Source organism: Peromyscus eremicus, chromosome 1, assembly GCF_949786415.1.
Source record: "Peromyscus eremicus chromosome 1, PerEre_H2_v1, whole genome shotgun sequence".
In the NCBI taxonomy this organism is placed as follows: domain Eukaryota; kingdom Metazoa; phylum Chordata; class Mammalia; order Rodentia; family Cricetidae; genus Peromyscus; species Peromyscus eremicus.
The window spans coordinates 22,248,728-22,271,938 of record NC_081416.1 but is presented as its reverse complement, the minus strand read 5'-3'; the positions used below and the strand labels follow the sequence as shown (position 1 = coordinate 22,271,938).

Below are 23,211 nucleotides of genomic sequence, written 5' to 3'. Positions count from 1 at the left end.
AGGCGTGCACCACCACCGCACAACAGAACAGTTATATTTCCAACCAGAGGTCAGAGACATATTTCTGATACATGAATCAAGACCGTTTCATGGTGAGGGTCAATGTCCTCTCGCTTGACTTAGAACCAAACACTCCTTGTTTTTATAACAAAACACAAGTTTAATCAAGTTTAACTCCTTTGGAATAAATATTCATTTACATAAGGAGTAAGGCCCTTAAGATACGGCCTTTCCTCAGAATAGCTGTGGCTAAACCAGCCAGCCAGCCCCCTTCCAGGCATTGTTCTCACTGCCCTGCCTGTACTGTCCTCCTCATGTACTTCCAAGCCTGCTTCACACAGGATACACTCCTCAGAGAGGATTAGTGACCTTGACTTATGACGGTCCCGCACATCCCCATTCCTCACTACCCTCTAACTCACTCTCCTAACTGCAGCACGAATCTTAAAAGGTCTTATTAATAAGAACAAACCTGGAGCCAGGTATTGGGGTCACCACACCTAACCGCATTCTCTACTTGCATTTATTTCTGCACCTCTGGCTTCCCCTGGAAGGTAAGCAAGCATACTGCCTTGCTCTCTGTAAACGCCCAGGTCTGGCTCAGTGCCTAGCCCAGGCTCAGAGCTCGACATCAGGAAAGTAAGTGAGTAAGCACAGATGACACTTCCTGCTTGCTATGCTCTCCCTGATCCTACAAGCCCACCTGGAAACGATGCAGGGTTGCGGGGGACCCACTTCCTGAGCCCACATGCCCTCTTTCCTCTCACTTCCATAACTTGTTCAGAAGCTGCCTGAGGGACACCGTGGCCAGAAGAAGCAAAGCACCAAGATCAGATCAACTACCAGTGACGGATATTAGCAATGCACACAGATAGATTTACCCATACACAGACGCACAAGCTGCAGCTGCTGAGGTAGGAGCTCGCAGCCTCCACAGCACTGAAGGACACAGGCAGGAGCAAAGGACTGACAGTGGTTACATCCATCCACTCATTTCCCACCCACCACTGTACAACTGGTTCACGCTCCATTTTGAAAAGAAGAAGTATGGTTTCCATGGGTAATTGCCTCTAGGTTGCTACCCCTCCCTGCTCCTCTCTCCCTTTCTGTCTCTCCTTCTTCTCTCTTCCGAAACAAGCTGTGGGGCAGCCAGGACAGCCTCCTGGGACACTTACAGACTCAGCCCCAACTGAAAGACTCAAGCACAGGGGTAAAGCCCCAGGTGTTTCCCTTGGACTCCAACCACATTCTGCCATTAACGAAAGCGAGGCCCGTAAGGGTGACACAAGCTCTGCCATTAACGAAAGCGAGGCCCGTAAGGGTGACACAAGCTCTGCCATTAACGAAAGCGAGGCCCGTAAGGGTGACCCAAGCTCTGCCACTGTTAGGCAAGGTTGACGCTGGCTGCCCCCCGCCACCTTGGGTTTGCAGTGACTGAGTGGCAGCAGCCACCCTCGCCTGGCCTGCCTGCAGCGCTGGTGTCTCTCACCCCTTGTCGCTCTCTCTCCCTCCCCTTGCAGGAAAGTGTGGGGCAGGTAAAGTGAAAACCTGGTAAAGTCGTTTTTTTTAAGCAAGGGTCTTCTACCGGCTCTATTCCATCCATTTGTTTTTTAAGTTAGATACTCGCTTCTTTGCGTTTTGAGCTTGGAACCTGCCCTATAATAAGCATATTACATTATTCTTTATCAATCTTTTTCCTATTACTCTTAGGACTATTTTAAAATCAAGATCAGGCCATGGAATGTTTGGGGGAAGACTTTTTTCTCTTACTTGTTGTATGTTATGTCTGGAAGCCACCAAGGGAACACTAAAAATAACAGAACTAAACCACAAGGTCATCATATATTCTTCCAGCAAACAGCCTTGGGAATCATTCCCAGGAAGGAAGAAAAAGAGAGAGAAAGAGAGAGAGAGAGAGAGAGAGAGAGAGAGAGAGAGAGAGAGAGAGAGAGAGAGAAGGGAGGGAGGGAGGGAGGGAGGGAGGGAGGGAGGGAGGGAGGGAGGGAGGGAGAGACAGACAGACCAATTCACTATTTATTTCCAAATATTGATAACATCTTTATATGCTGGACATTTTATGAAGTATTTTCAGTATCCATTACCCTAACAGAAACACTGTCAACCTAATTCAAAAAACAGTACAAGACTCAGAAATTCTACGTCCTGGACATTCAGCTATAAGACATTAATGCAATATCTGAAAAAAAAGTAATTAGGATAAAAGCATGCATAAGAAATGGAGAAAAAGATTCTTATTTGTATAGATAAAAAAGTAAAGAAATAAGGATTCTACAGTGAGCCAGGCCTGTGTTCTCGACAGTCAGGAGGCTGAGACAGGAGCCTCAAGGGTTCAACGTTAGGCTGGGCTACATAAAGGCACATATTTCAGAGAAAGACCGAGAGATCAAATTAACTCTACATAGCCTCTTCCCTGAAGTAAAGAGAGGAAAGTATTTCCTGACTTACTTAATGAAGTAAATATCACACTAATGTAAAACCAGATTACAGTACTAAAAAAGAAAGCAGGTTGAGTCCCTCATAGAGACGTAAATTTCATAGCAAATAAAATTCAACAATATATAAAAAGAATTATATGTCACAGCCAAGTAGCATGTACTACTTGGTTTACTATTCAAAACTCAGTCAGGTTTTAATCATTTGACCATATCAGCAGATTCACAAGGGGAAAAAAAAATTTTTGACTACACAGGAGGCTGAGATAGGAGAATCAAAAGTTCAGGCCTTGCCTGGTGTCCATAGTGAGTCAAGACTAGACTACCTTATGAGACCTTGTCTCCAAATAAAAAATAGGAGAAGGCTAGGGATGTAGTTCAGTGGGGAGGTGGGAGGGGGCACTTACTTAGCATGCAGGAAGCCCTGGGTTCAATCCTTGGTACTACAGAGCAGCTGATGAAAGAAGCCGAGTACACACACCTCTATTCCTAGCACTTTGGAGTCTGAGGCAGGAGGATTGCCACCAGTTCAAAGGCCAGCCTGTCGTACATGGTAATCTCCAATGCCAGCCTGGACTATAGTATGAGACTCTGTCCCCACCCCAAAAAAAGGGAAAAGGAAAAAGAATCTACAGAGTGCCAAGTTTGTGATTTGTAGAGGCAATGAAAAGGAAAAGTTAAGAACAATTTCAAAAAAGAATAAAATGGGGGGAACTGGTCTCCAGGATTTCAAGACTCCTTTCACAGCTATTGTGATCAACCCCACATTGTTTATCTCACACCCACATGATTAACTCAATGTACGCTAATGCCTAAGACTGAAACATACAAAGGAAAACCATGTTTAAAAAAAAAAAAATTTAAGTAGAAATTCTTAGCCTGTAGAGATAGGCAGACTTAAGACGCCAAGAGTAACCGCTAAAAGCACAAACTAATAAAGGGCCTCCTTAAAAGTCAGATTTGCTTTGTTAAGGCACTTCCCTCTGATTTCTCTTGGTTCTGCTTTTCCTGTCTCCTGTTAAGTTTTTGTTTTGGAGACAAGATCTTACTACGTGACCAAAGCTGGCTGTGAAATCCTAATCCTCCTGCCTCAGCCTCCCTGAGTGCTGGGATGCCAGGCACGTACCACCATGCCTGACCCTGCTAAATGCTGGGAATGTTACCTGTTCCCATTTGTCAGAATATCTCCTAATTTCCCCGGGATTCTTACATGGCTTGTTCAGTTGTGCTGTTCACTGGCCACGTATTTGTCATTTTTCCAGCTTTCTTTTTGCTAAATTCTAGTTTTCATTCACTGTGGTTGGAAAAGATACTTACTGTCAGTTTCAAGTTCAATAAGATGTGCTTTAAGTCTCACTTACAATCTCTTTTAGCGGACTCTTTCACATGTACCTGAGAAGTGATGTGGGTTTGTTTTTTCTTTTTAAGCTTTATCATTCATTTAGATGAGTTTATTGTCAATTCTCTTGTTTCATTATCTTGAGGCATACAATGTATTTGTGTTCATTATTCACCCCATGGTGATACATGGCACTGGAATTAGCTGCAGCTCTCAAACAATAGCACTGTACACACTGGTTGGCCTCTCCTCCCTTCCTCCTATTCTCCCCACTCCTCTGGCAAACTCCAGTCTAGTCTGTTGAGAAGTAACTGTAAATTGTATATTTCAATGTCAATGTTCACACATTTACTGCCAGCATAAAGAAACAACACCTGATTCTATGTCCATCTTATAGCCTGTGTGGTGTTTTTCTGATACATTCTTGCTGGACATAGCAATTAGTTCCAGATTCTTCCCTTGCCTTGTTACTGGCTACAATCCATGGCACGATGCACAAGAGTACCAGAGTGCACAGCCTTGGTTTCATTCACCTTTGTGAGAGAGCCTTCAGCGTTCATCATTAAGGGGCATCTTTAAAAAGATGAAAGAAGCCTGACTACCCATCAGCAGATAGATGGATTTTTGTTTTAATGTGATGAAGAATGGATTCAGTCCTTAAGTAGAGGAAAATCCTGACATATACTACCTGGGTGAATTTGGAGCAATGCTAAGGGGAATATGCCAGCTCACGAAGACAAATACTGCATGGCTCCTCTTGCAAGAGGTGCTCACAACAGAAAGTAGAGCGGGGGCTTCCAGGAGCTTGGGGAGAGACAGAAGTTGTTCGTTGGGTGTAGAGTTTCAGCTTTTCAAGCTGAACAAATTCAACAGATCTGTTGCATAGCTTTGCACATGTGGTTTTACAATAGTAAATTTTATGTCATGTGGTTTTTACCACACTTTAAAAAGGAAAAAGGAACACACTATTGGTATATAAAGAAAACCTGGATGACTTTCCAAGGAATTACGCTGAGGAAACCCCAGAAGGTTGCATACTTTACAGTTCTGCTAATAAAACATTCTTGAACTAACAAAGCTGTAATAATGAGAGACTGGTGGGCTGGAGGCTGTGCAGTGAGGGATGTGGGTGTGGTGGATATGGCTAGGGGTGGGTACAGCAACAGCATTGGAATCCTGGTGCAGACTCAAATGCTTTTTTTTTTTTTTTTTTTTTTTTTGAGACAGTAGACCTGGCTAGCCTGGAACTTACTATGTAGACCAAGCTGGCCTTGGACTTACAGAAATCCATCTGCCTCTGCCTCCCAAGTGCTGGGATTAAAGGCGTGCGACACTATGCTCAGTTGACTCAAATGCTCTTTACACTGTATTGCTGTCCATCTTCTACTGATAATTCACTCAGCCCAGCATAGTGGCTCACATCTGTAATCCTAAACTCAGGAAGCTGAGGCCAAAGGATTACTGTAGGTTCCAGGTCAGCCTGGGCTTCAGAATAAGACCTTGTCTCAAGAAACAAACAACACAAGAGTCAGCATCGGGAGAAACTGGATAAGGAATAAGAGACCTCTTTGTACTACTCCCTCCAACCTCACACACATCTACAGCTATCTCAGAAGGAGAGGCTGAACCCACTTTAAGAATTCCTTGTCTCAAAGAGAAGTGCTAACATTAAGTGATGCAGAGGTTGTAGTTCTTGTCTTAAGGTCGGGATAAGGAAAATAAACTGCGGGGCTAGAGGGATGGCTCAGCAGTTTAGAGCACTGACTGCTCTTCCAGAGGACCAGAGCTCAATTCCCAGCACCCACATGGCAGCTAACAACTGTTTGTAACTCCAGTTCCAAGGGATCTAGCACCCTCTTTAGGACTCCTCAGGTACTGCACACACACTGTGCATAAACATGCAGGCAAAACACCCAGACACATAAAATAAAAATAAATCTCAAAAGAAATTTTAAAAGACAGTAAGGGCTGGGTGGTGGTGGCACATGCCTTTAATCCCAGCACTCGGTAGGCAGAGGCAGGTGGATCTCAATGAGTTTGAGGCTAGCCTGGTCTATAAAGTGAGTTCTAAGACAGCCAGGACTATTTCACAAAGAAACCCTGTCTTGAAAAACCAAAAAAAAAAAAAAAAGACAGTAAGATGAAAGATGGACATGGTGCCACACTCCTTTAATTCCAGCACTCAAGAGACAGAGGCAGGTGGTTCTCTATGAGTTCAAGGCCAGCCTGGTCTATATAGTAAGTTCCAGGGCAGCCAAGCAATGAGACCCTATCTCAAAACACACACATACATACACACACACACACACACACACACACACACACACACACACACACACATACACGAGGAGTAAGCTGAAGCAGAAAAATCCTTTATGTTTCATGATGTCCTAGAAAATAAGATCTTGGGTTTCAGATGCCCCAGATTATTACTTGATAATTAAATAAAAACAAATTTTAAAAATTAAGTCTTGGAAAGCTTATGCATCAGTTCTAAAGGGAATGCCTGGTCTGAATGTTCCCTGTGTTTTAGTCTCCTATGATGAGCAAGGAATAACTCTGGCCATCAGGAGAAAAGGGAAGAACACTCAGACCCCAGACACTGTGGAGTGCAGGCATATTAGGTACAGAGACAAGCAGCCTTCATGTTGGAAGCCTTCTGTTCCTGTTCCCAGCTAGACAGGGCTAACACAATCCCCTGCTACCTTTTGGATAGCAATGGACCCTTTATCTCCACTGCACTTGCTTAGAAATCTCCCTCCTGAGTGTTTGGGGGAGTACCCTGAACACAATTGGGAAGACCTAGTACTCTGGGATTTCTACACTGGTTATGGGAGCTCAACCATCTATGCCGTGAAGAGACCATCACCCCAGAAGGATGCTGGCCAGTGGTATCCATAGCTCAACTTAGGCAAGGACTCCAGGGGGAGAAAGAAGTTCACAGTAGACCAAGGCAAATCTCCTCTAGAACGTGCTTATACGCTTCCACGCTTCCACTCTGAGCCCCCGGCACTCAGTAAGGGCTGAGGCAGGGTTCTCCCAAGTAACAGCATTCACTCAGTACGTTCCAACACAAGGTATTGCATTCCCTTGACAAGCTGGTGGAAAGACACGTAGTGAAGGGCCCACCTTTAAGCTCTGGAGACAAGGTTTCAGAGGATTTACAAGGTTTGCCTAAGGTCACTCAGCTGGCAGGGCAGAGCCAATTCTAGGACTCAAATCTACAAACCTGTAGAAAGTAAACAGACATCACCTAAATTATGAAATCCAGTCTCGGCATTACCAAACTTTAACAGGTCCCTTCTACACACAATTAAAGAGCTGAGAGAAAAGGTGCCATTTCTTTCACTGGAATGGCACATAGCAAGTACTCAAAAAAGGACCGCTGAGTTGAAGTCACCTAGAGGGGAAGGGCCACAGAGGGCCTCCCTCTCCCTCTGCTGTGTTCTAGAAGATCTGCTGAGGAGACCCCCACCTGCCTTCCCAGGTGGTAACGCTGCTGCTGACATCCTGGCCTGCCTGGGATGCAGCTGTACCAAGACCTACAAGACAGCCAGCCACACACACAGCAGAACGCTCTCAAGTGCTTGGGACCAAAAAAAAAAAAACAAAAAACAAAAAAAAACCAGGGTGAGCCCCAGGGAATGGGTGATGACCTCAGATGCCAAGTATTTGGTGAGCCAGTTCTGGAACCTCAGCGAATTCAGACTAAACAGTTGGGGGGGGGGGGGGGGAGTGTGAGCCAGCTCAGAGCCTTGTGCTGAGCAGGGAGAGTTACAGAATGGCTGCTGGGTTGCCTGTCTCTCCTTTCTGAGAACATGCTAGAAACAAAGCAGCAGGCAGAGATCCCTGTACAAGAAACATGCAAGGCTCAGTAGCTCCTCAGCCTCTGGCTTCAGGGATTCCCGCCACTTCTTAGATACATTCTCAAAGAGGTTGTTGGGCTGAAGTAGGTAATAGGCGAGGGAATCTGAACAGAGACTTGATAGAGATCCTCGGGCTGCTGCAGCCAAGAAGACTGACAGGAGCAGACAGTGGGGGTGGGGAGCAACCCGGAAGCAGGAAAGAAGAAGAAAGAAGACATTAATGAAGGAAAACTATCTAATGCAGCCACACTAAAAATACTTTCCAGGCACATACTTCTCACAGTGCATAGCAGTTCTTTCAATTAAGGATGTGTCATTTCCTGGGTTATTAAATCCAGATCATGGAACATTCCACTCTGGGACAGTAAAAGAAGGGTCACGTTCCCAGCCTCTCCAAGCACTCCAAACACAGGAATGGTGGCCCTTGGTATTCAAACCACTCCTCACGGAGCTACATGCAAGCTTCCCTTCAGAGAGTGATGCTTAAAGCACCCCTGTGTAGCTTTCTCAAGTATCCCCAGCATCCCCATGACCACCTCGAAGGGCATCAATGTATCAAGCAGGTAAGGACTCACAGGAACCATGATTTGGGGTAAGAAGCAGTGGTACTGGGCACTGCCATTAATGCCAGTGATCTTCAGCATCTTCTGAATCCAAAACCTCACTAGACTCTAGGGAACATATCGGATCTGTCCTGTCCTGTCCTCTCAGTATTGGGGCAGAGACTTGCATGTAGTGGATACCCAACAGTCTTAGTATCTTTCTGGTCTGTCTTTGCTTGCCTCCCTCCCTCCTCTCCTCTCCTCTCCTCTCCTCTCCTCTCCTCTCTCTCCCACCCCTCCTTCTCATCCCCTGGAGACAATGGGGTTCCTGGAACAGCCCTCCAGACAGTTAAGGAACCTGGGATCAAAACCCCCTCCTAACTTGCATTTGAAACAGTTAGTTTACAACTAAGAAATCTGGGCAGATTATAAAGATGGATAGGGAAGAAACTGAATGCCAAAATAAGCTTTTGGAGTTAACACAAAATCTGAGTTAAGATCCTGAGAGATCAGACAACTTTAGAATGTACTGTTTTCCAACAAAATTTGAATGTCACCAACATTTAAAAGTCAGCAATTTCAGGTTTATAAAAAAAAAAAAAAAATTCCCAACTTGTGTTTCAGTGAAAGTAATCAGCAGACGTGGAATTCCCAGGTCTGCATGCACTCTTGGCTGGAACCAAGGACCCATCCCTGTGGGCAGGGCATGAGCATGAGGCGCCACAAGTGCAAATCAGTTACATTTGATCTGGTAGCCCTGCCCTGCGCTCCTACCCTGCGGGCCCATCCTCAGGCGTATGAGTTGTCAACTCCTAATATACTCCCCACCCTCCTAACTTGACACTGTCACGCCCAGTTCCCTTGCCATGGGGTGGCAGGAGTGTTGAAATCTGTCCCCAGAGAGTTGGGGACAGAGCAGACAGTAGGCCCCTCTGCTGGAAGATGCAGAGACCCAATACAGAGCTAAAGGCAGGTACAGCCAACAGGTCTGTGACAAAGGAAGGTGCCTGTCTGGTTCCACCTACAGTCCCCATCTCTTCCCTTCCCAGGTCAGAACCTAATCCCAAGGGCGAGCACTTGCAGCCTCAAGGATTTCTCTCTATCATTTCTGGTCTACTCTGGTGAGAAACTGCTTCACCACTGCACATACTGGGGTACCTCCCCCTGCTCAGATTGTGTGGGAAATGTGGATATAAGCTAGACCATGGTAAGGAGCAGCCCCCTCAAGGACTCTACACAACAGTCCTGTGAAAGACCATGACCAGCAGCTGAGAGTGAGTGATCACAGCACTCAGGACAAGAACAATTCTCAATCATCACAAGAACTGTGAGTGTCAGACACAGGGTTGGGCATTTTATATTATGTTTTATTTCTCTTTCTGGTGAGTGTATGGGCAAACCTGTGTGCACAGTGCGGGTGCACAGGTATTCACACGCATGTAGAGGCCAGAGGGTGACATCAGGAATCTCCTTCCATTGCTCCCCACCTTATTCATTGAACCCAGAGCTCACTCATGTGGCTAGTCTGGCCAGCCGGCTTGCTCCAGATGCCCCATCTGTACCTCTGAAGTGCTGGAGTTACAGACAGGCCACCAAGCCCACCTAGCTTTTATGTATGCTCTAGGAATAGAACTCGGATCCTCTATCCTGAGCAGCAGCCACATCAACCTTAAGCTCCTGCTCCAGTAACACATTTTCTTATTTTTAACCACAATCCTACCGAGAGGAGGGAGTGAGCCCCTTTTCACATGTGAAGAAGCTGAATGCCAAAGGTTCCCTCCCAGGATGAGTGGTTCAACTTGCTAGAAGAAACTAATAGAAAAGGCCTCTCCCAGGACTTATCTGGAGGTGTTGGGGTGGTGTGGAGAGGTCGACTTACGGTCTGCTGTTCGCCTCCTCCCCACTGCCCGTGGTCTTCGACTCCACAGCACTGTTGAAGTTAGAGATGTTTTCAGGAGAGTAGAGGCCGGTGGGGTTGTTGTACTGGTTTGTGATGATCCGGGGGGCAGTGCTGGGAGCAGGTGAGGCAGTAAATGGCATTGCACTTCGGTTGTGAGCACTTCCTATGTGCAAGACCTCCTGAAGGCAGGGAGCAGAGGAAAAATCAAGGAGGTGTCCACCCTGTACCCCTTATCATGTGCAGTACAGGCTAAAAGCCAGACAGAACTTCCTGCTAAGATACAGCAGCCCTGGTTCAAATCTAACTTCAACTGGGGGCAGAGGGGCTCCAACCAACGCAAGGCGACAGTGAGCAATGACCCGGAAGCGTCCACAGATGCACAACTGTACATCCCCCACACTCTCAATCAGCCCCATCTCTGGTTCTTTTCCAAGGCCCAGCAGATCTGATCTCCAGGTACCTCTGGGAGGATAACACCTCATGCCTTAGGCTACCAGAACCCAAGTCAGATCCGAAGAAGCATCCTTTCAGGACACATTCCAGAGGCATTAGGAAGAGGAGGAGAAGTGGCTTAGGTCATCACAAAGCCCTCAATGCCGAAAGGTGTAGATAATTCCCCGGGTTAGATCATCAAGGAAGGAGGTAATGGGAACACAGGAGCAAGAGCTGCCGACTCCAGTCTCAGTTTCTGCAAAGGCGGCGGAGGGGCGGAGGGGCGGAGGGGCGGAGGGACTATTGTTCTCTGTGGGTAAAACACAAGGTGGAAGGTTCTGGAAGCCGAGTCCAAAGCAGAACCTGTGAAGGGAGGACTTTTGAGTTTCTGTGTCCCCCTTCTCTCCTTAATGTGACAACACACTCTCTGCCCACCTCCGGAAGTCTGGTGAACAATTACAACTACAGCCTCTGGAGGCATCTGTACAAACACACCAAAGTACTTTTGGGGGTCGAGGGTGTTCAAGACAGGGTTTCTCGGTGTAGCTCTGATTGTTCTGGAACTCGCTCTGTAGATCAGGCTGGCCTTGAACTCAGAGATTCTGCCTGCCTTTGCCCCCCAAGTGCTGGGATTAAATGCATGCACCACCACCACCACCCAGGTATACTTTTTAAACTAACATTCCTTTAAAAAAATAATCACAGGTTACGTGATGACTCATTTAGCAAGTTTCTCCCTGCTCCAATGCTCAAAATCAATTCCGGCTTCCAGTACCGCAAACTCCGTGTTGCCTACTAAACTCAACATGTTTTCTGAGTTCTCAAGAAAATTCTTCTAAACCCTGGTTTCTTTCTTAAACACCCAAATAACTGAAAAGAATTCCAGTCCCTCTATTGCTCTTTTTTCCTCCTTTGAAAAAGAAACTTCAGCATTTAATTGCAAAACATTATGAATGAAAACTAACAGTTTAATTCATTACAACGCTAATTTAAAGTAAAAGCCAGCATAGACATATTTTTATGATAAAATTTTTTTTTCCATTATTCCAGTAAATTTTCTCTTCAAGTCAGACTCAGAGAGTTTTAGTTGACTTTGTCCATGTCTGCACAAATAATCAAAAGAGGCTTGTATTTTTTTTGTTTTTGTTTTTGTTTTTGTTTTGAGACAGAGTCTTTCTATGCAGCCTTGGCTATCCTGGAACTCACTATGTAGACCAGGCTGGCTTCAAACTCACAGAGATCCACCTGTTTCTGCCACCAAGCCTGGCTACAAATAATCACAAAAGAGGATGTTAAAGAAAAAAATGGCCATAATCAAGGAATGGTTACGTAGTTTTATGTACATTGACTCAAAGGAATTCTGAAATTATTGGCTGTGAAGGCAGCAGCAGATTTACAGAAGAGGCCTGGAGCTCTCACCCCATCACTAAGGGCAGCCTGGGCAACATGACAGCATCCAGCATGCATCCTTCAGTCTCCACAGCAATCTGGGAGCCGCACAGGATGCTTACTCTTTAGTCTTGGCTCAAACTTTCCCTGACACTTTGCTATGAGCAAGTTATGCCTCTCTGAGCCCACTTATTTAAGCTTCTTCAGCAGGACATGGTGTGACGCCTCAGTTCACCAAGCACAGTGCAGAACACGGCGTATTCTCATTAGGCTAGGGCCTTTCTCCCCATAGAAACAAAAATAGTTCTGGTCAGAACGGAAGTCTATGGGAGAGTCATGTTGAAAATTCTTATTATTTGTTTGTTTGTTTGTTTGTTTGCTGCCCACATTTATAGATCAGAGGACAACTTACGAGAGTCATATGGGTGCCAGGCATCAAGCTCAGGTCCTCAGGCAGGCCTGGCATCAGGAGCCATCTCCCCAACCTCCCCCACTCCACCCGTTTTCTTTTGTGGGAATGGTGGAGTTTTTTTTCTTTGGAGTGGCTTTTTCTTTTTTTAATTTTTGATGCTTGCTTTATAAAGCATCTTTCAGGAATGCGTCTGGTTTGTACATAAAAAGAAACATCTCTACCCCCATGTGGATTCCAGTCTTACCAGAAGACAGGCGGATTTAGGGCTTGCCTTTTGGAAGGGATGACGTAATTGTTTGGGTTTTGTATTTATCAGTCGCCAAGGAAACTCAATAATGAGGAAATACAAACTAGGTATGTAACTATGCTGACCTCAGATAAGCTGGGGTGTTGGTTAGCTTTATGTGAACTAGCAGATCTTTATAATATCCATGAACTCTGTTCTATTTGTCCTCTAGCTAAGAAGGCTTAAAAATGGAAGATCTGGGGAAAATGGGAGGTGGGAAGATTTTTTGATGAATAAAGAGAAAGATACACTCAAGCTAGCCTTTATAGTAGTTTGAATAATTATTTTTTAGTCTGAAAATGATCTTCAAAACATCAGCATTGAAGAAAAAGTATAACCAAGATATGAATAATTACCTCAAGTGAAAAGTAAGCATTTTGGACCAAGTTAAACCAAAATCATTCCTCATGTTATAAAAGATATGAATACTTAACACATCAAAATTCAACATGTACAGTAAATTTAATAAGTTGTTAAACTACCAGGGAAACTGAAATTAACTCTGGCATGATTTAAATTTGTTTATATAACTGCCAGTTTGCAAAATAACATTTTATGAATTTCCTTATAGGACTTATACAGAATAATATGTTCGTGTCAGTTTCAACACGGCAGATGCAAAACAATCTTAAAAGGACTCAGCATTTTAAGTATGATTGTTATGGTATTAATAGAAAAAACTGTAACTACATTTCTGAAATTTTAATGGAACCACTTTAAGAAATAAGGACATAATCAACCATTCAATTTATACACACCAAGGCACCATGTGAATTCAATTTCATACAATTTCTATACTATACATAAAAGAGCTGACTATGTATTAACTTTTGATTACTATTTCTATATAAAAACTAGGGTCTCAAACTTAGAAACAAAAAATTCAATTTCAAACCTTCAACTGGTATTAAATATATAATAATCACAACCCTGGTTTGAAAATTGAAAAAGAAAATTAAATTGAAAAAAATTTATCAATTTACTTATTCACTTATTGGTGGTGTTTTTTTGGTATGTGGTGCGTGCGTGCGTGCGTGTGCGTGTGCGTGTGCGTGTGTGTGTGTGTGTGTGTGTGTGTGTGTGTATGTGTGTGTGTATGTGTGCAGGCACACTCACCCCTGAAAGTGTGTGGAGGCTGGAGGCTGGAGGTTGATGTGTGATGTCTCCCTCAGTTCACTTCTCCACATTTGAGACACAGGGTCTTTCAGCGAATCTGAAGCTTAGCCTTCTAGCTGAGCTGGTGGACCAGCTCTCATTGATGGTGGTGCAGACGGGCACAGTCATGCCCAACTTTGATACACAGGTGCTGGGAATTAGAACTCAGGTCCTTGTGTTTGTGTGAAAGCACTTAACCCATAAGCCACTTCCTTAGGTCCCTCACTTATTAATAATTCATCCACTTATCCAGTAGAGAACATACTTTGTTATGAGCAATGTGGGAATTTTACCAAGATGTTCTAACTATTTCTCTATTTATTTCAAAACATACCCACTCAGTGTAGATATCTTAGAAGATACAACTAAGGGAGAAATAAAAATACCTATAAGCAGCTATCTACTGAGAGATTTATTTATAAATATGGGCTCTCAGGACAATCTACTGTTCCAGAAAATTCTATTTGACCAACGAACAACGCAATGACTCCTTACTGTATTTTTTTTTTTAAAGAGTAATCCTCAACCTCATTTTAACTAATTGTAATGTCTTTCTTCAAGTTTCACTCTAACAAGCGAATAACAGATTTCTGCCTCAGGACTCACAGGGAAAGAAAAGTTACCATTAAATTCCGATGTTTCTTTTTTACTCGGCTTCAGGCCTAAACATACCCTCACCGCCAATGATTCTTTGAATCTAAACTCCGTAAGAGCTGAGTTAGAGCTCTGATTTCACTAGAGTCCTACCAACCCTGCTTACAGGATGGCTTCCGCCCTCCTCCCTCATTGCCTGCCTTCCTACACGCAGCTTCCAGCCCAGGCCACGTCCCTGCCCTGGGGTTTTCCAGCCCTTTCCTCTGGCAGTTCCCTTACGGGAAGAACTGAACTTGAGCCAGATCCCAGCAAAGACAGTAGAAGGCTCTCCCTGCCTCTTTATCCCCAGACCTCCAGGGCAGGAAAAACAAGGGACTAGCCAAACAATGCCCAGGCAGGAAAGCAGCTGGCAGAGGAGGGGCAAAGATAAGCACTTACTTGGGGTTCCGAAGCTAAATTCATCTTGTATGGATGACGCTTTCCCTCCTCGCTCACTAGAGGAGACCAAATTTTCTGTTCGGACCTGCGACAAATGAACAAAGCTGTTGTTCCGTTCTGTTTTGTTTCATTTCATTCTGCTTTGCAGTGCTGGTGATCAAACTCAGCATCTCATGCATGTCAAGCAAGGGCTCTACCACTGAGCAACAGCTCCAGCGTAAAGCTACTTGCTGTCTCATTCGTGTTAAATAAAGACTCGAGTCCCACCTCTGTATCTACAGGTTCTGCTTAGATTCGGGCAGCTGCAGACAGACAGCTCTGACCTGTTCTGAACATGTACAGATTTCCCCCTTGTTGTTATTTTCCAAATAATATGGTACAGCAATCACGTGCATAGCACTGACTTTGCATTAGATATTATAGGTAATCCAGAGGTGACTTAAAGTATGCAGGAAGATGCACACAGACTCTGTGCGATACTACACTGCTTTGTACAGAAGAGACTTGTATACTCAGGGATTTTGATATCCATAACAATTCTGGGGACTGACCCCCATGGATGCCAAGAAACAACTTTACATGTTAAAAGCAAATTAGAAAAACATCCCCTTTTCCTTGATTTTTACCCTCTGAACCTGTACCCTGCCACCGGACATACCCTCTATTTGTCAATTAGATGGCAGCCATATTGGACGGCTCCTACCCTCAGCCTTAAGGGATTTCCCAAGCTGGCCTGCATTCTGATCTAGCCTCCGCCTCCCTCATTACAGTCTGGGGAGCCGACATAAGCACCAGGCTCCTCTGAGTTGCTAGATCTGCCTCACGCTGCCACCTCCACTCGGGGTGGGATAAACGTCAGCTGTATCTTGGCTCAGTGTTCCTAGCCTGGATCATATCACCAACATATTTATGAATCAAGGATCTCCGTTTACAGTCTTGCAAAGGATTTTCTTCCTGCCAATCACACAGCAATGGTCTTAGTACAGTTTCAGTTTTCATTAGCATAGGGCTTTTTCTCTCTTTCAAGGCAGAGAATACTTATACTTTACTTTGTATTTGTCATAGTAACCAGACAATTATCAGACACACCTGTACAATGTGTTGGCAAATGAATGAGAAGGAAAAAAAAAAAAAAAAGAAACTACTAATCAATGCATGAATGACTTGAACATGAGTTTGAGGGAGACTACATGGGCTGAGACAGAACAAGAGACAAGAACAAAGGTCAATGTGCTTTTGAAAGAATCACAATGAAACAGTTCGCCTCCCACAGAGTAAGTGGAGCTCTGAAAGGAACAAAATATTCCGGCATTTCTCATCCACTCTTGGTCTGTCCATCAATTCTATAGCACAAGTGTGTGTGTGTGGGGGGGGGGGGTCACAAAGTGTACTTCACAGATGAGGACCTGCTGAAGAGCTGTAAAAGCTAAGGTTAGTGAGCCATTAAATAAAGCAGGTGTGCACAGCAAAAAGAAGCTGAACTTGATCCAACAGGAACTAGGAAGCCACTAGAAGCTGAACCAATCACTCCTGACATCTTGGCTCCGTAAAGCCACTTCCAAGAGCAAGTGAAAGAAGAATGGAAATTCTACCCTAATTACAGCTTCCAAGGTGCTTTCTTCGCCTGCCTGTTCAGTGTCGTGCGCTTTGTCTAACAGGCTCAGGTCCTTCCCTGCTGCAGTAACCTCATGACACACCACCCACTCACTATTCAGGGTCCAACACCATCCTAAGTTGATACTCAGAGGTCTTCAGGAAGACACTTCCATTTCATTTTACCTTAACAGTGTGCAGCTATTTTACCTCCTCAGGATTGTCGATAGTTGTGTCAGATCAAGTAAAAATGTGGTAACTTAAGAGAAAGAGGCCTAGATGATGAGAAGTCCTGTGACGATCAGAAAAGACACAAGCAACCTCAAGGTCCGGAGCCACAGGCCTCCCGGAGTGCTTTCATCATGCACAGCACAGAGCCGGGGAAGCACCAGGGCTTCTGAGATGGGGGAGGCAGACGCTGTCCACAAACAGCTTCGGGTCCATTGGAAATGAACTAACACTTCCACAGCCTCACCTGGATACTGTGAGTGTCATGTTGTCTGTGCAGCCCTTGATTTTGTTCTGAGCTTCCAAGTGTGTCATACTGCTGGTGTCTTCTCCATCGATGGCTGTGATTAAATCTCCAATACATAAATTAGCTATAGCAGCCTTGCTTCCAGGAGTGACCTAGCAACAGAGAGGAGAGCGCATTAGTTACCATCTGTCTCCAGGAAAACCAGTGAGTAAACACTATCAGGTTAAGTATCCGCTAATAAAGATCAAAGCATGGAAAAAGGAGAGCTTGGCATGGTGGCACACACCTACAAGTCCAGCTCTGGGGAAGCTGAAGCAGGAGAAAATTTGAGGCTAGCCTGAGCTACACGTAGTGAGTTTGAGGACAGTCTGGGATATATAACAAGACCCGGCAAGGATGAAAGAAAGAAAAAGAAAGAGCAGGGTCAGAAGTGCTCAAAAAAGTGTGCCAAAATCATAATTTAACCACCAGCGATCTGTCATGTTTATACAATCTGTTACCATTTACCGAGTCCTCTGGTGTATGTGACCTTACTGTCCCCTTACAACAACCACGTGAGAAAGGAGAGTGAACACCAGCAACTGGGCTTAGAAAGCTTGACAACCCACCCAGGATCCCCCAACTAGTACATTACTAGCCATCCAGCCAGCCCACTGCAGACTCAAACACTGAGCCTCACTCAGTGTTCTGACCTCAAAGTAAGTCACCAACACATTTTTGTTTCTTTTGTTGTGGTGGTTGTTTTGTTTTGTTTTTTTTTAATGATTCTTTGTGATTTCACATCATGCATCCCAATCCCACTTATCTCCCCATCCCCTCACGTCTGCCCTCTGCCCTTACAACCTCCCCACACAAAACAAAATAAAATTTAAAAGAAAAACCAAAAAACAAACAAAACCAACAAACAGAAGAAGAGAGGAGGAGGAGGAGGAGGAGGAGGAGGAGGAGGAGGAGGAGGAGGAGGAGAGAAGAAGAAGAAATCTCATCATGAAGCCTGATGAGTAACACAGTTTACCCTTTAGTCCATACATCTTTATTTGCAAGTGTTCACTGCAATGAGTCACTGGTCTGGTTCAAGGCCTCTGGCTTCTGCTACACTACCGATAATGGGCCCTCATTGGGGCTCCTCTTGGATATCCTGTTGTTGTCCTGTGTCATGGAGATTCTGAAGTTTTTGATCTGTAGATTCGTCCCCCTCACATGCTCCAGCAGTTCATAGATGAGGTGAATGTTGGAGTGAGCTAACTCAAATCCCTGGTTCTGAGCCTGGGTGGCAGCTGGGCTGGTTAGCCCGCCAGGCCCGCTCTCCTGATTGCTGTTGGGGGTATATGAGGGCGGGGGAAGGAGGGGAGGCAGTGAGCTCTCCTGCTCTCATGCTCCCTGGGTCAGCTCACTGGTGTCCCTGCCAACAGAGTCAGCTCTAGTATGCTGCCTAGACAGGGTGCAGGGCCTGCTCTCCTGTACCAACACATTTTCTTAAACTCACACATTTAGCAAGAACTTCTATTTCTATAAAATCTTAGCATATGTTATAAACTATGAGCACAGACAAAACTGGAATTGCTCACAGCTAAAATTTCAGTAACATGTTAGTTTCTTTACAATGAGCTTGAGCTACTTTTACAATAAAAAAAAAAAAAAGCAAGCAATGAAGATTAATTTTTAAATATGGTAGCATGGGTTTGCACCAGGAAGTTGGCCATGGTTAGGATCCTTCCTTACAGGTGGCTGATTTTCTGCAAGGTGATGCTTCCAGACTAGTAGTTCCAAATGTGTAGACCACAGATGCCTGGGGTGGCCAATTAGTCACTGTCACAGGCCCTTAAGTCCACCTGCCTACTAAGGATTCCCTGTGGACAGAGTAAATGTGCCCCCACACAGACCTACAATGGTTTTTCAAGTCAACACAGATGCTGGTGTGATGAACGGCATTCATTTTGAAGCAGCACTGGCCTCAGAGTAACTGCTATTGGATAGTTTCTCGGTCAGAATATACCAAAATGTTACTATCATCACTGCAGGGCCAGTCCATGACTGTGTGATATTAAAAGGCCATCCCAGGGCCAGAATGGTACACCTCCAGACCCCAAAGAGCTCTGGCTTCCTCTTGGGCACCCCCATAGCTCCTGGGAGCTAGTGGAAGATGTTGCAAACCACAGGTTGTTCCCATAAGCTGGTTCTTCAAAATGCCAAATCAGGATACAGGACTAAGGCCCAAAGCCTCCGTATTCCACAGCCCTGTTCCCAAAGAGCCCTCCTCAAACAGAAAACGCTAACCCTCATAGGGCTGCTGGTGTGGGAGCCCTGCCATGGCCCATCCCTCATTGGCACCCTGACCCCACAAAATGAGGGGTTGAGTTAGTCCTTGAGATCCCTTCTAGCTTGAACATGTTCTGGCTTCACCAGACAAAACTCTCCTGGAATGTGAAGACGAGGAACCAGTACAGAGATCCTGACCTCCTAACCTTCCTCTCCCGCTCTCCCATCATGTGTTTACAGAGATCTCACTCTCACCAAATAAGAGCTGTGCTCCAGGCAGCCACTGAGTGAGATGTCTGACACAGGCCTTCCTCCCAGTCAGCAATCAGAAGCTCATTCTGAGTCACTCCATGAGGCAGTAAAAACACAGGCTGACCTGGTATTATACCATATACGGTCCATTTTTCTAAATGACAATGCAGAGCTTTGCTTTTTGTTTTTGTTTGTTTGTTTGTTTGTTTGTTTGTTTGATGCTTTTGGAGAATGTATCCCAGGCTGGCCTCAAACTCTCTCTAGCCACTGGCTCACCTTTTAACAGTCCTACCTAAGTATCCCTTTAGTTGGGATTGATAATGGCTCTGGACTGGCAAATTCTATCTCCAGGCAGACTAGCTGGAAGACCAGGAGAATAACACCAACCGAAGCCACTTATTTATGATCAAATATAGAAGTATAAAAGAGCAGCGCAGTTCCCTTTAGGATAACCCAGAAACCTTCTAGCAAGGCCCTCCCCCTCAAGCTACCTCCCCACTAAGCTCTAGCTTCCTCCTCAAGTGTTTTTCCACCTCAGTATTCTTAACTCTGCCTGATTGACTTTTCTGGCCTCTCAAGTCTCTACTGAAATTACCCTTCTGAGTCACCCCTGACCCCTAGTCTATGGCACATATCACATGATAGTCAGTGCTCAAAATAAATAATCAATGAATGATTCAAATTAAAATACCCACTGAGGTTAAAGATGTTATCAAGAGCTGGGGAGATTATCTACCAGGTAAGAGGCCTTTCAGTGTAAACATGAGGACTTGAACTCAGGTCCCTCAAAGCCACGGAAAAGCTGGGTGTGGCTGCATGCTATAACCCCAAAGCTCAGGTAGTGGGGAGACACAGTAGGATTGTTGAGGCTTCCGGCAGCCAGCTAACTAAAAACTGGTGAGCTCCAGGTTCAGGAAGAGACCCTGTGTCTCAGGGCTCAGGGAACTATGTGGAAGAGGAGGTGGAAAGATCGTTAAGAGCCAGAGGGCATGGATGATACCAAGGAAACGGAGTCTTCCAGACACAACAGAGCTGATACACAGGTCCAAACCAGATGGTCCAACTGTTCCTAACCAAGAAGCTATCTCCAATTAACAACTGCTTACAAAGAAAAAAAGCAGTTTCTCCAAGGGAGTCACTGTGTATACAAACCACACTTAAGGGCAGTTCCATGTCCAGCAGTAGATGCCAACTTAAAATGAATGCAAAGGTATTTTTGGAATTTTTGTCTCACATTGCTTTGTTTGGGCATTTTTTTTTAACGTTACTGGTTTTTGCTTATATATTATGGCTTCCAATTTTGAGTTTTTAGTGTGTGTGTGTGTGTGTGTGTGTGTGTGTGTGTGTGTGTGCATTTCTCCTGCTCTTTCTTAGTTTCTTTTTGTTTGTTTTCTTTTATTTTCCTTGTTTGTCTTTTTATTTGTCTGTTTTCTTGAGAGAGAAAGAAGATGTAGAAAGAGAAGGGTGAGGAGTTGGAAAGAGTCTGGGAGGAGAGGAGAGAGGGGAAACAGTGATCAGAATACATAGTACAAAAATAATTTTATTTTCAATTTTAAAGAGAGAGACTCTGTCTGGAGGGGATGAGGTGGACAGCGATAGAGCAGGGCACTGACCACCTCTGCCCCACACGGGCACATACATATTTTACCATTTGAAATGAATAATTCAAAATATTCAACAATGTATTTTTTTTTAAGTCAAGTAACTGTTTCCCTTAAAATAACTATCCTGGACTTAAAAATAGAAGATTTCTTTTTACATTTTATGTTCAATTGCTAAGAAGTCTGGAATTTCCAGCATTTGGTTCAAACTGTTTTGTGGGAGCGGCATTTCTGCAGAGAACATCCCAACAGGCCCTAGACAAGCTAAAACCAGTCCTAGGAGCCCCACACCTGAGTAATTTGGACCTACCCAGCCTATCCTTCAATCTGATTTCCTTTTTTCTTTTTCTTCTTCTTTTTTTTGAGCCAAAGGAAAGTTTTGGAAATTACAAAAGATCATCAGCTCAGGCTCTGATGGAATAATGTTCTTTTATGAGCCATCTCTTTTTTAAAAACATTGGGGCTGGTGATACAATCCAAAAGGTAGAGTGCTCACCCAGCATGTACAAAACCTAGGACTGATTCCCAATGCACATACACTGGACTTGGTATCACTTGAGAGGTGGAGACCAGAAGACAGAAATTCAAAGTTATCCTTGGCTGCACAGTGAGTTTAAAGCCAACTTAGGCTACCTGAGACCCTGTCTCAAAAAAAAAAGATGAGAGAGTGGTAAGTCAAATAAATCACAGAACTTACCTTTACAGAGCCTATTCAAAGGATATGTTAAAAATGAAAATAAGGCGCTCACATAGATTAGATGGGCAAGCATATATTAGCAGCATTTTAGAAACAGGACTAGAGAGATGCTGTGAGTGGTTCAAGTTCACAGAGCTGAAGGCTTATGCCTGGTTTTAACACAGAACCCCTCACAAATTCTACCCTTTTTTACTTCGGTGCAATACCATAGCAGAGACCGTAAGCCCACTGTCAGAGCTGAAAACAAACCTAGAATTTTAAGAGGTGCATCTGCCATGGCCTTCTATACAAAGAACCGGAGTGCCATAAAACCCTGTTGGCCAGGTGCCTCCCAGGCATGAGAAAACAGCTCCCCTGCTCTGCACTGAGCTGGGGCCCAGAGCCCCACCCATTATCCAACATGCCAATTATAAGACAAAACGGAAAAGGGCTGCATGTGAGAAGACCTGGATCTTGCTGCTGGAGAGTTCCTGTCCTGAATGGAGGACTCCTTACCACATACTTATTCGACCACAATGAACCTCAGTTCTAACAGTGGCCACCATTAATGAGTGTGGATTTTATGCCAAGTGCAGTCTAAGTGGTTAGTAAGGGTTGGCTTATGATCCTCTCATGATGCTATCAGGCAGGCAATGTTATTTGCATCATTGAAGATGAGGAAATGGAGGAACAAGGGTTAAGCAGCTTGCTCAAGGTGACTCAGCTGGTGAGTAGCAAGCCAGGGCAGGCTTCAGGGTCCGCTACACCACTGTGTCTAGCCTAATTTCTTAGCACCCATCAAATTCCATCAGAACCAGCTCATGATGGAGTCAGCTTCAATTTCAAAAAAAAAAAAAAGAAAAGAAATCTGATACTTCCCTCCAAAAAAACCAGACCCATTTAGTTAAGTGGACATCCCCCAAAATCCCTCAGTCAGCTCTTTCCCCCCAGAGATCATGCAACCAGAGCACACAACTGTTGCTATAAAAACTAGTGTGGCTTGGGTGCAACAATTTCTATTAAGGAAAGAATGTTCTTCTGGTTTCTGTAGTAGTCACTCAAGTTGAGTTCATCCTTGGGCCCACCCGCAGTCCCAGATGGCCACTCCTTACCTGGAGGCCATCACCCAGCACACTGACTCTATACTCTATATTCCTAAGATGCCTTCAAAACCTGCTAAGGTTTTAACTTCAGTTTAAGTAGTGCAAAACAGAACTGTGGTGTAGCTCTCCCTAGTTCTTCAATGAGACATACAAGTAAAAGCTAACCCCCTCCTTTGTAACATTGGCTCGCTTCATCCTCCCCCATCCTTCCTTTCTCACTCACTCACTCATCACACATCCCCACGCATATTCTGAAAGATGGAGCAGCTTGTAGGTTAAGATAGAACTTCTAGAGGCAGGAGGCCAGGACTTGATATCCTGTGGTTGTGATTCAGTGCCTCTGTGTGGCTCACTCTTCAGTGGTCCTGACTCAGGAGGCTGCTGTGAGGGTTGCTGAGATGATTCAAAACAGAGCAAGCGCTCCGAACTCAAGAAATGTAGAGTTT

At 44.7% G+C, this 23,211-nt stretch overlaps 1 protein-coding gene across 1 annotated transcript in view; it reads right to left on the bottom strand.

Moving 5' to 3' along the window:
• Pdlim1 (PDZ and LIM domain 1) overlaps nucleotides 1–23,211 on the bottom strand; it is a 45,768-nt gene that overhangs the window by 10,130 nt on the left and 12,427 nt on the right. Inside the window, exons 2-4 of the mRNA XM_059258383.1 lie at nucleotides 16,875–17,026; nucleotides 14,807–14,891; nucleotides 10,080–10,279 (exon numbers count right to left, since the gene is read on the bottom strand). Coding sequence (XP_059114366.1) covers nucleotides 10,080–10,279; nucleotides 14,807–14,891; nucleotides 16,875–17,026 — 437 coding nt within the window. The remainder of the gene's footprint in view (nucleotides 1–10,079; nucleotides 10,280–14,806; nucleotides 14,892–16,874; nucleotides 17,027–23,211) is intronic.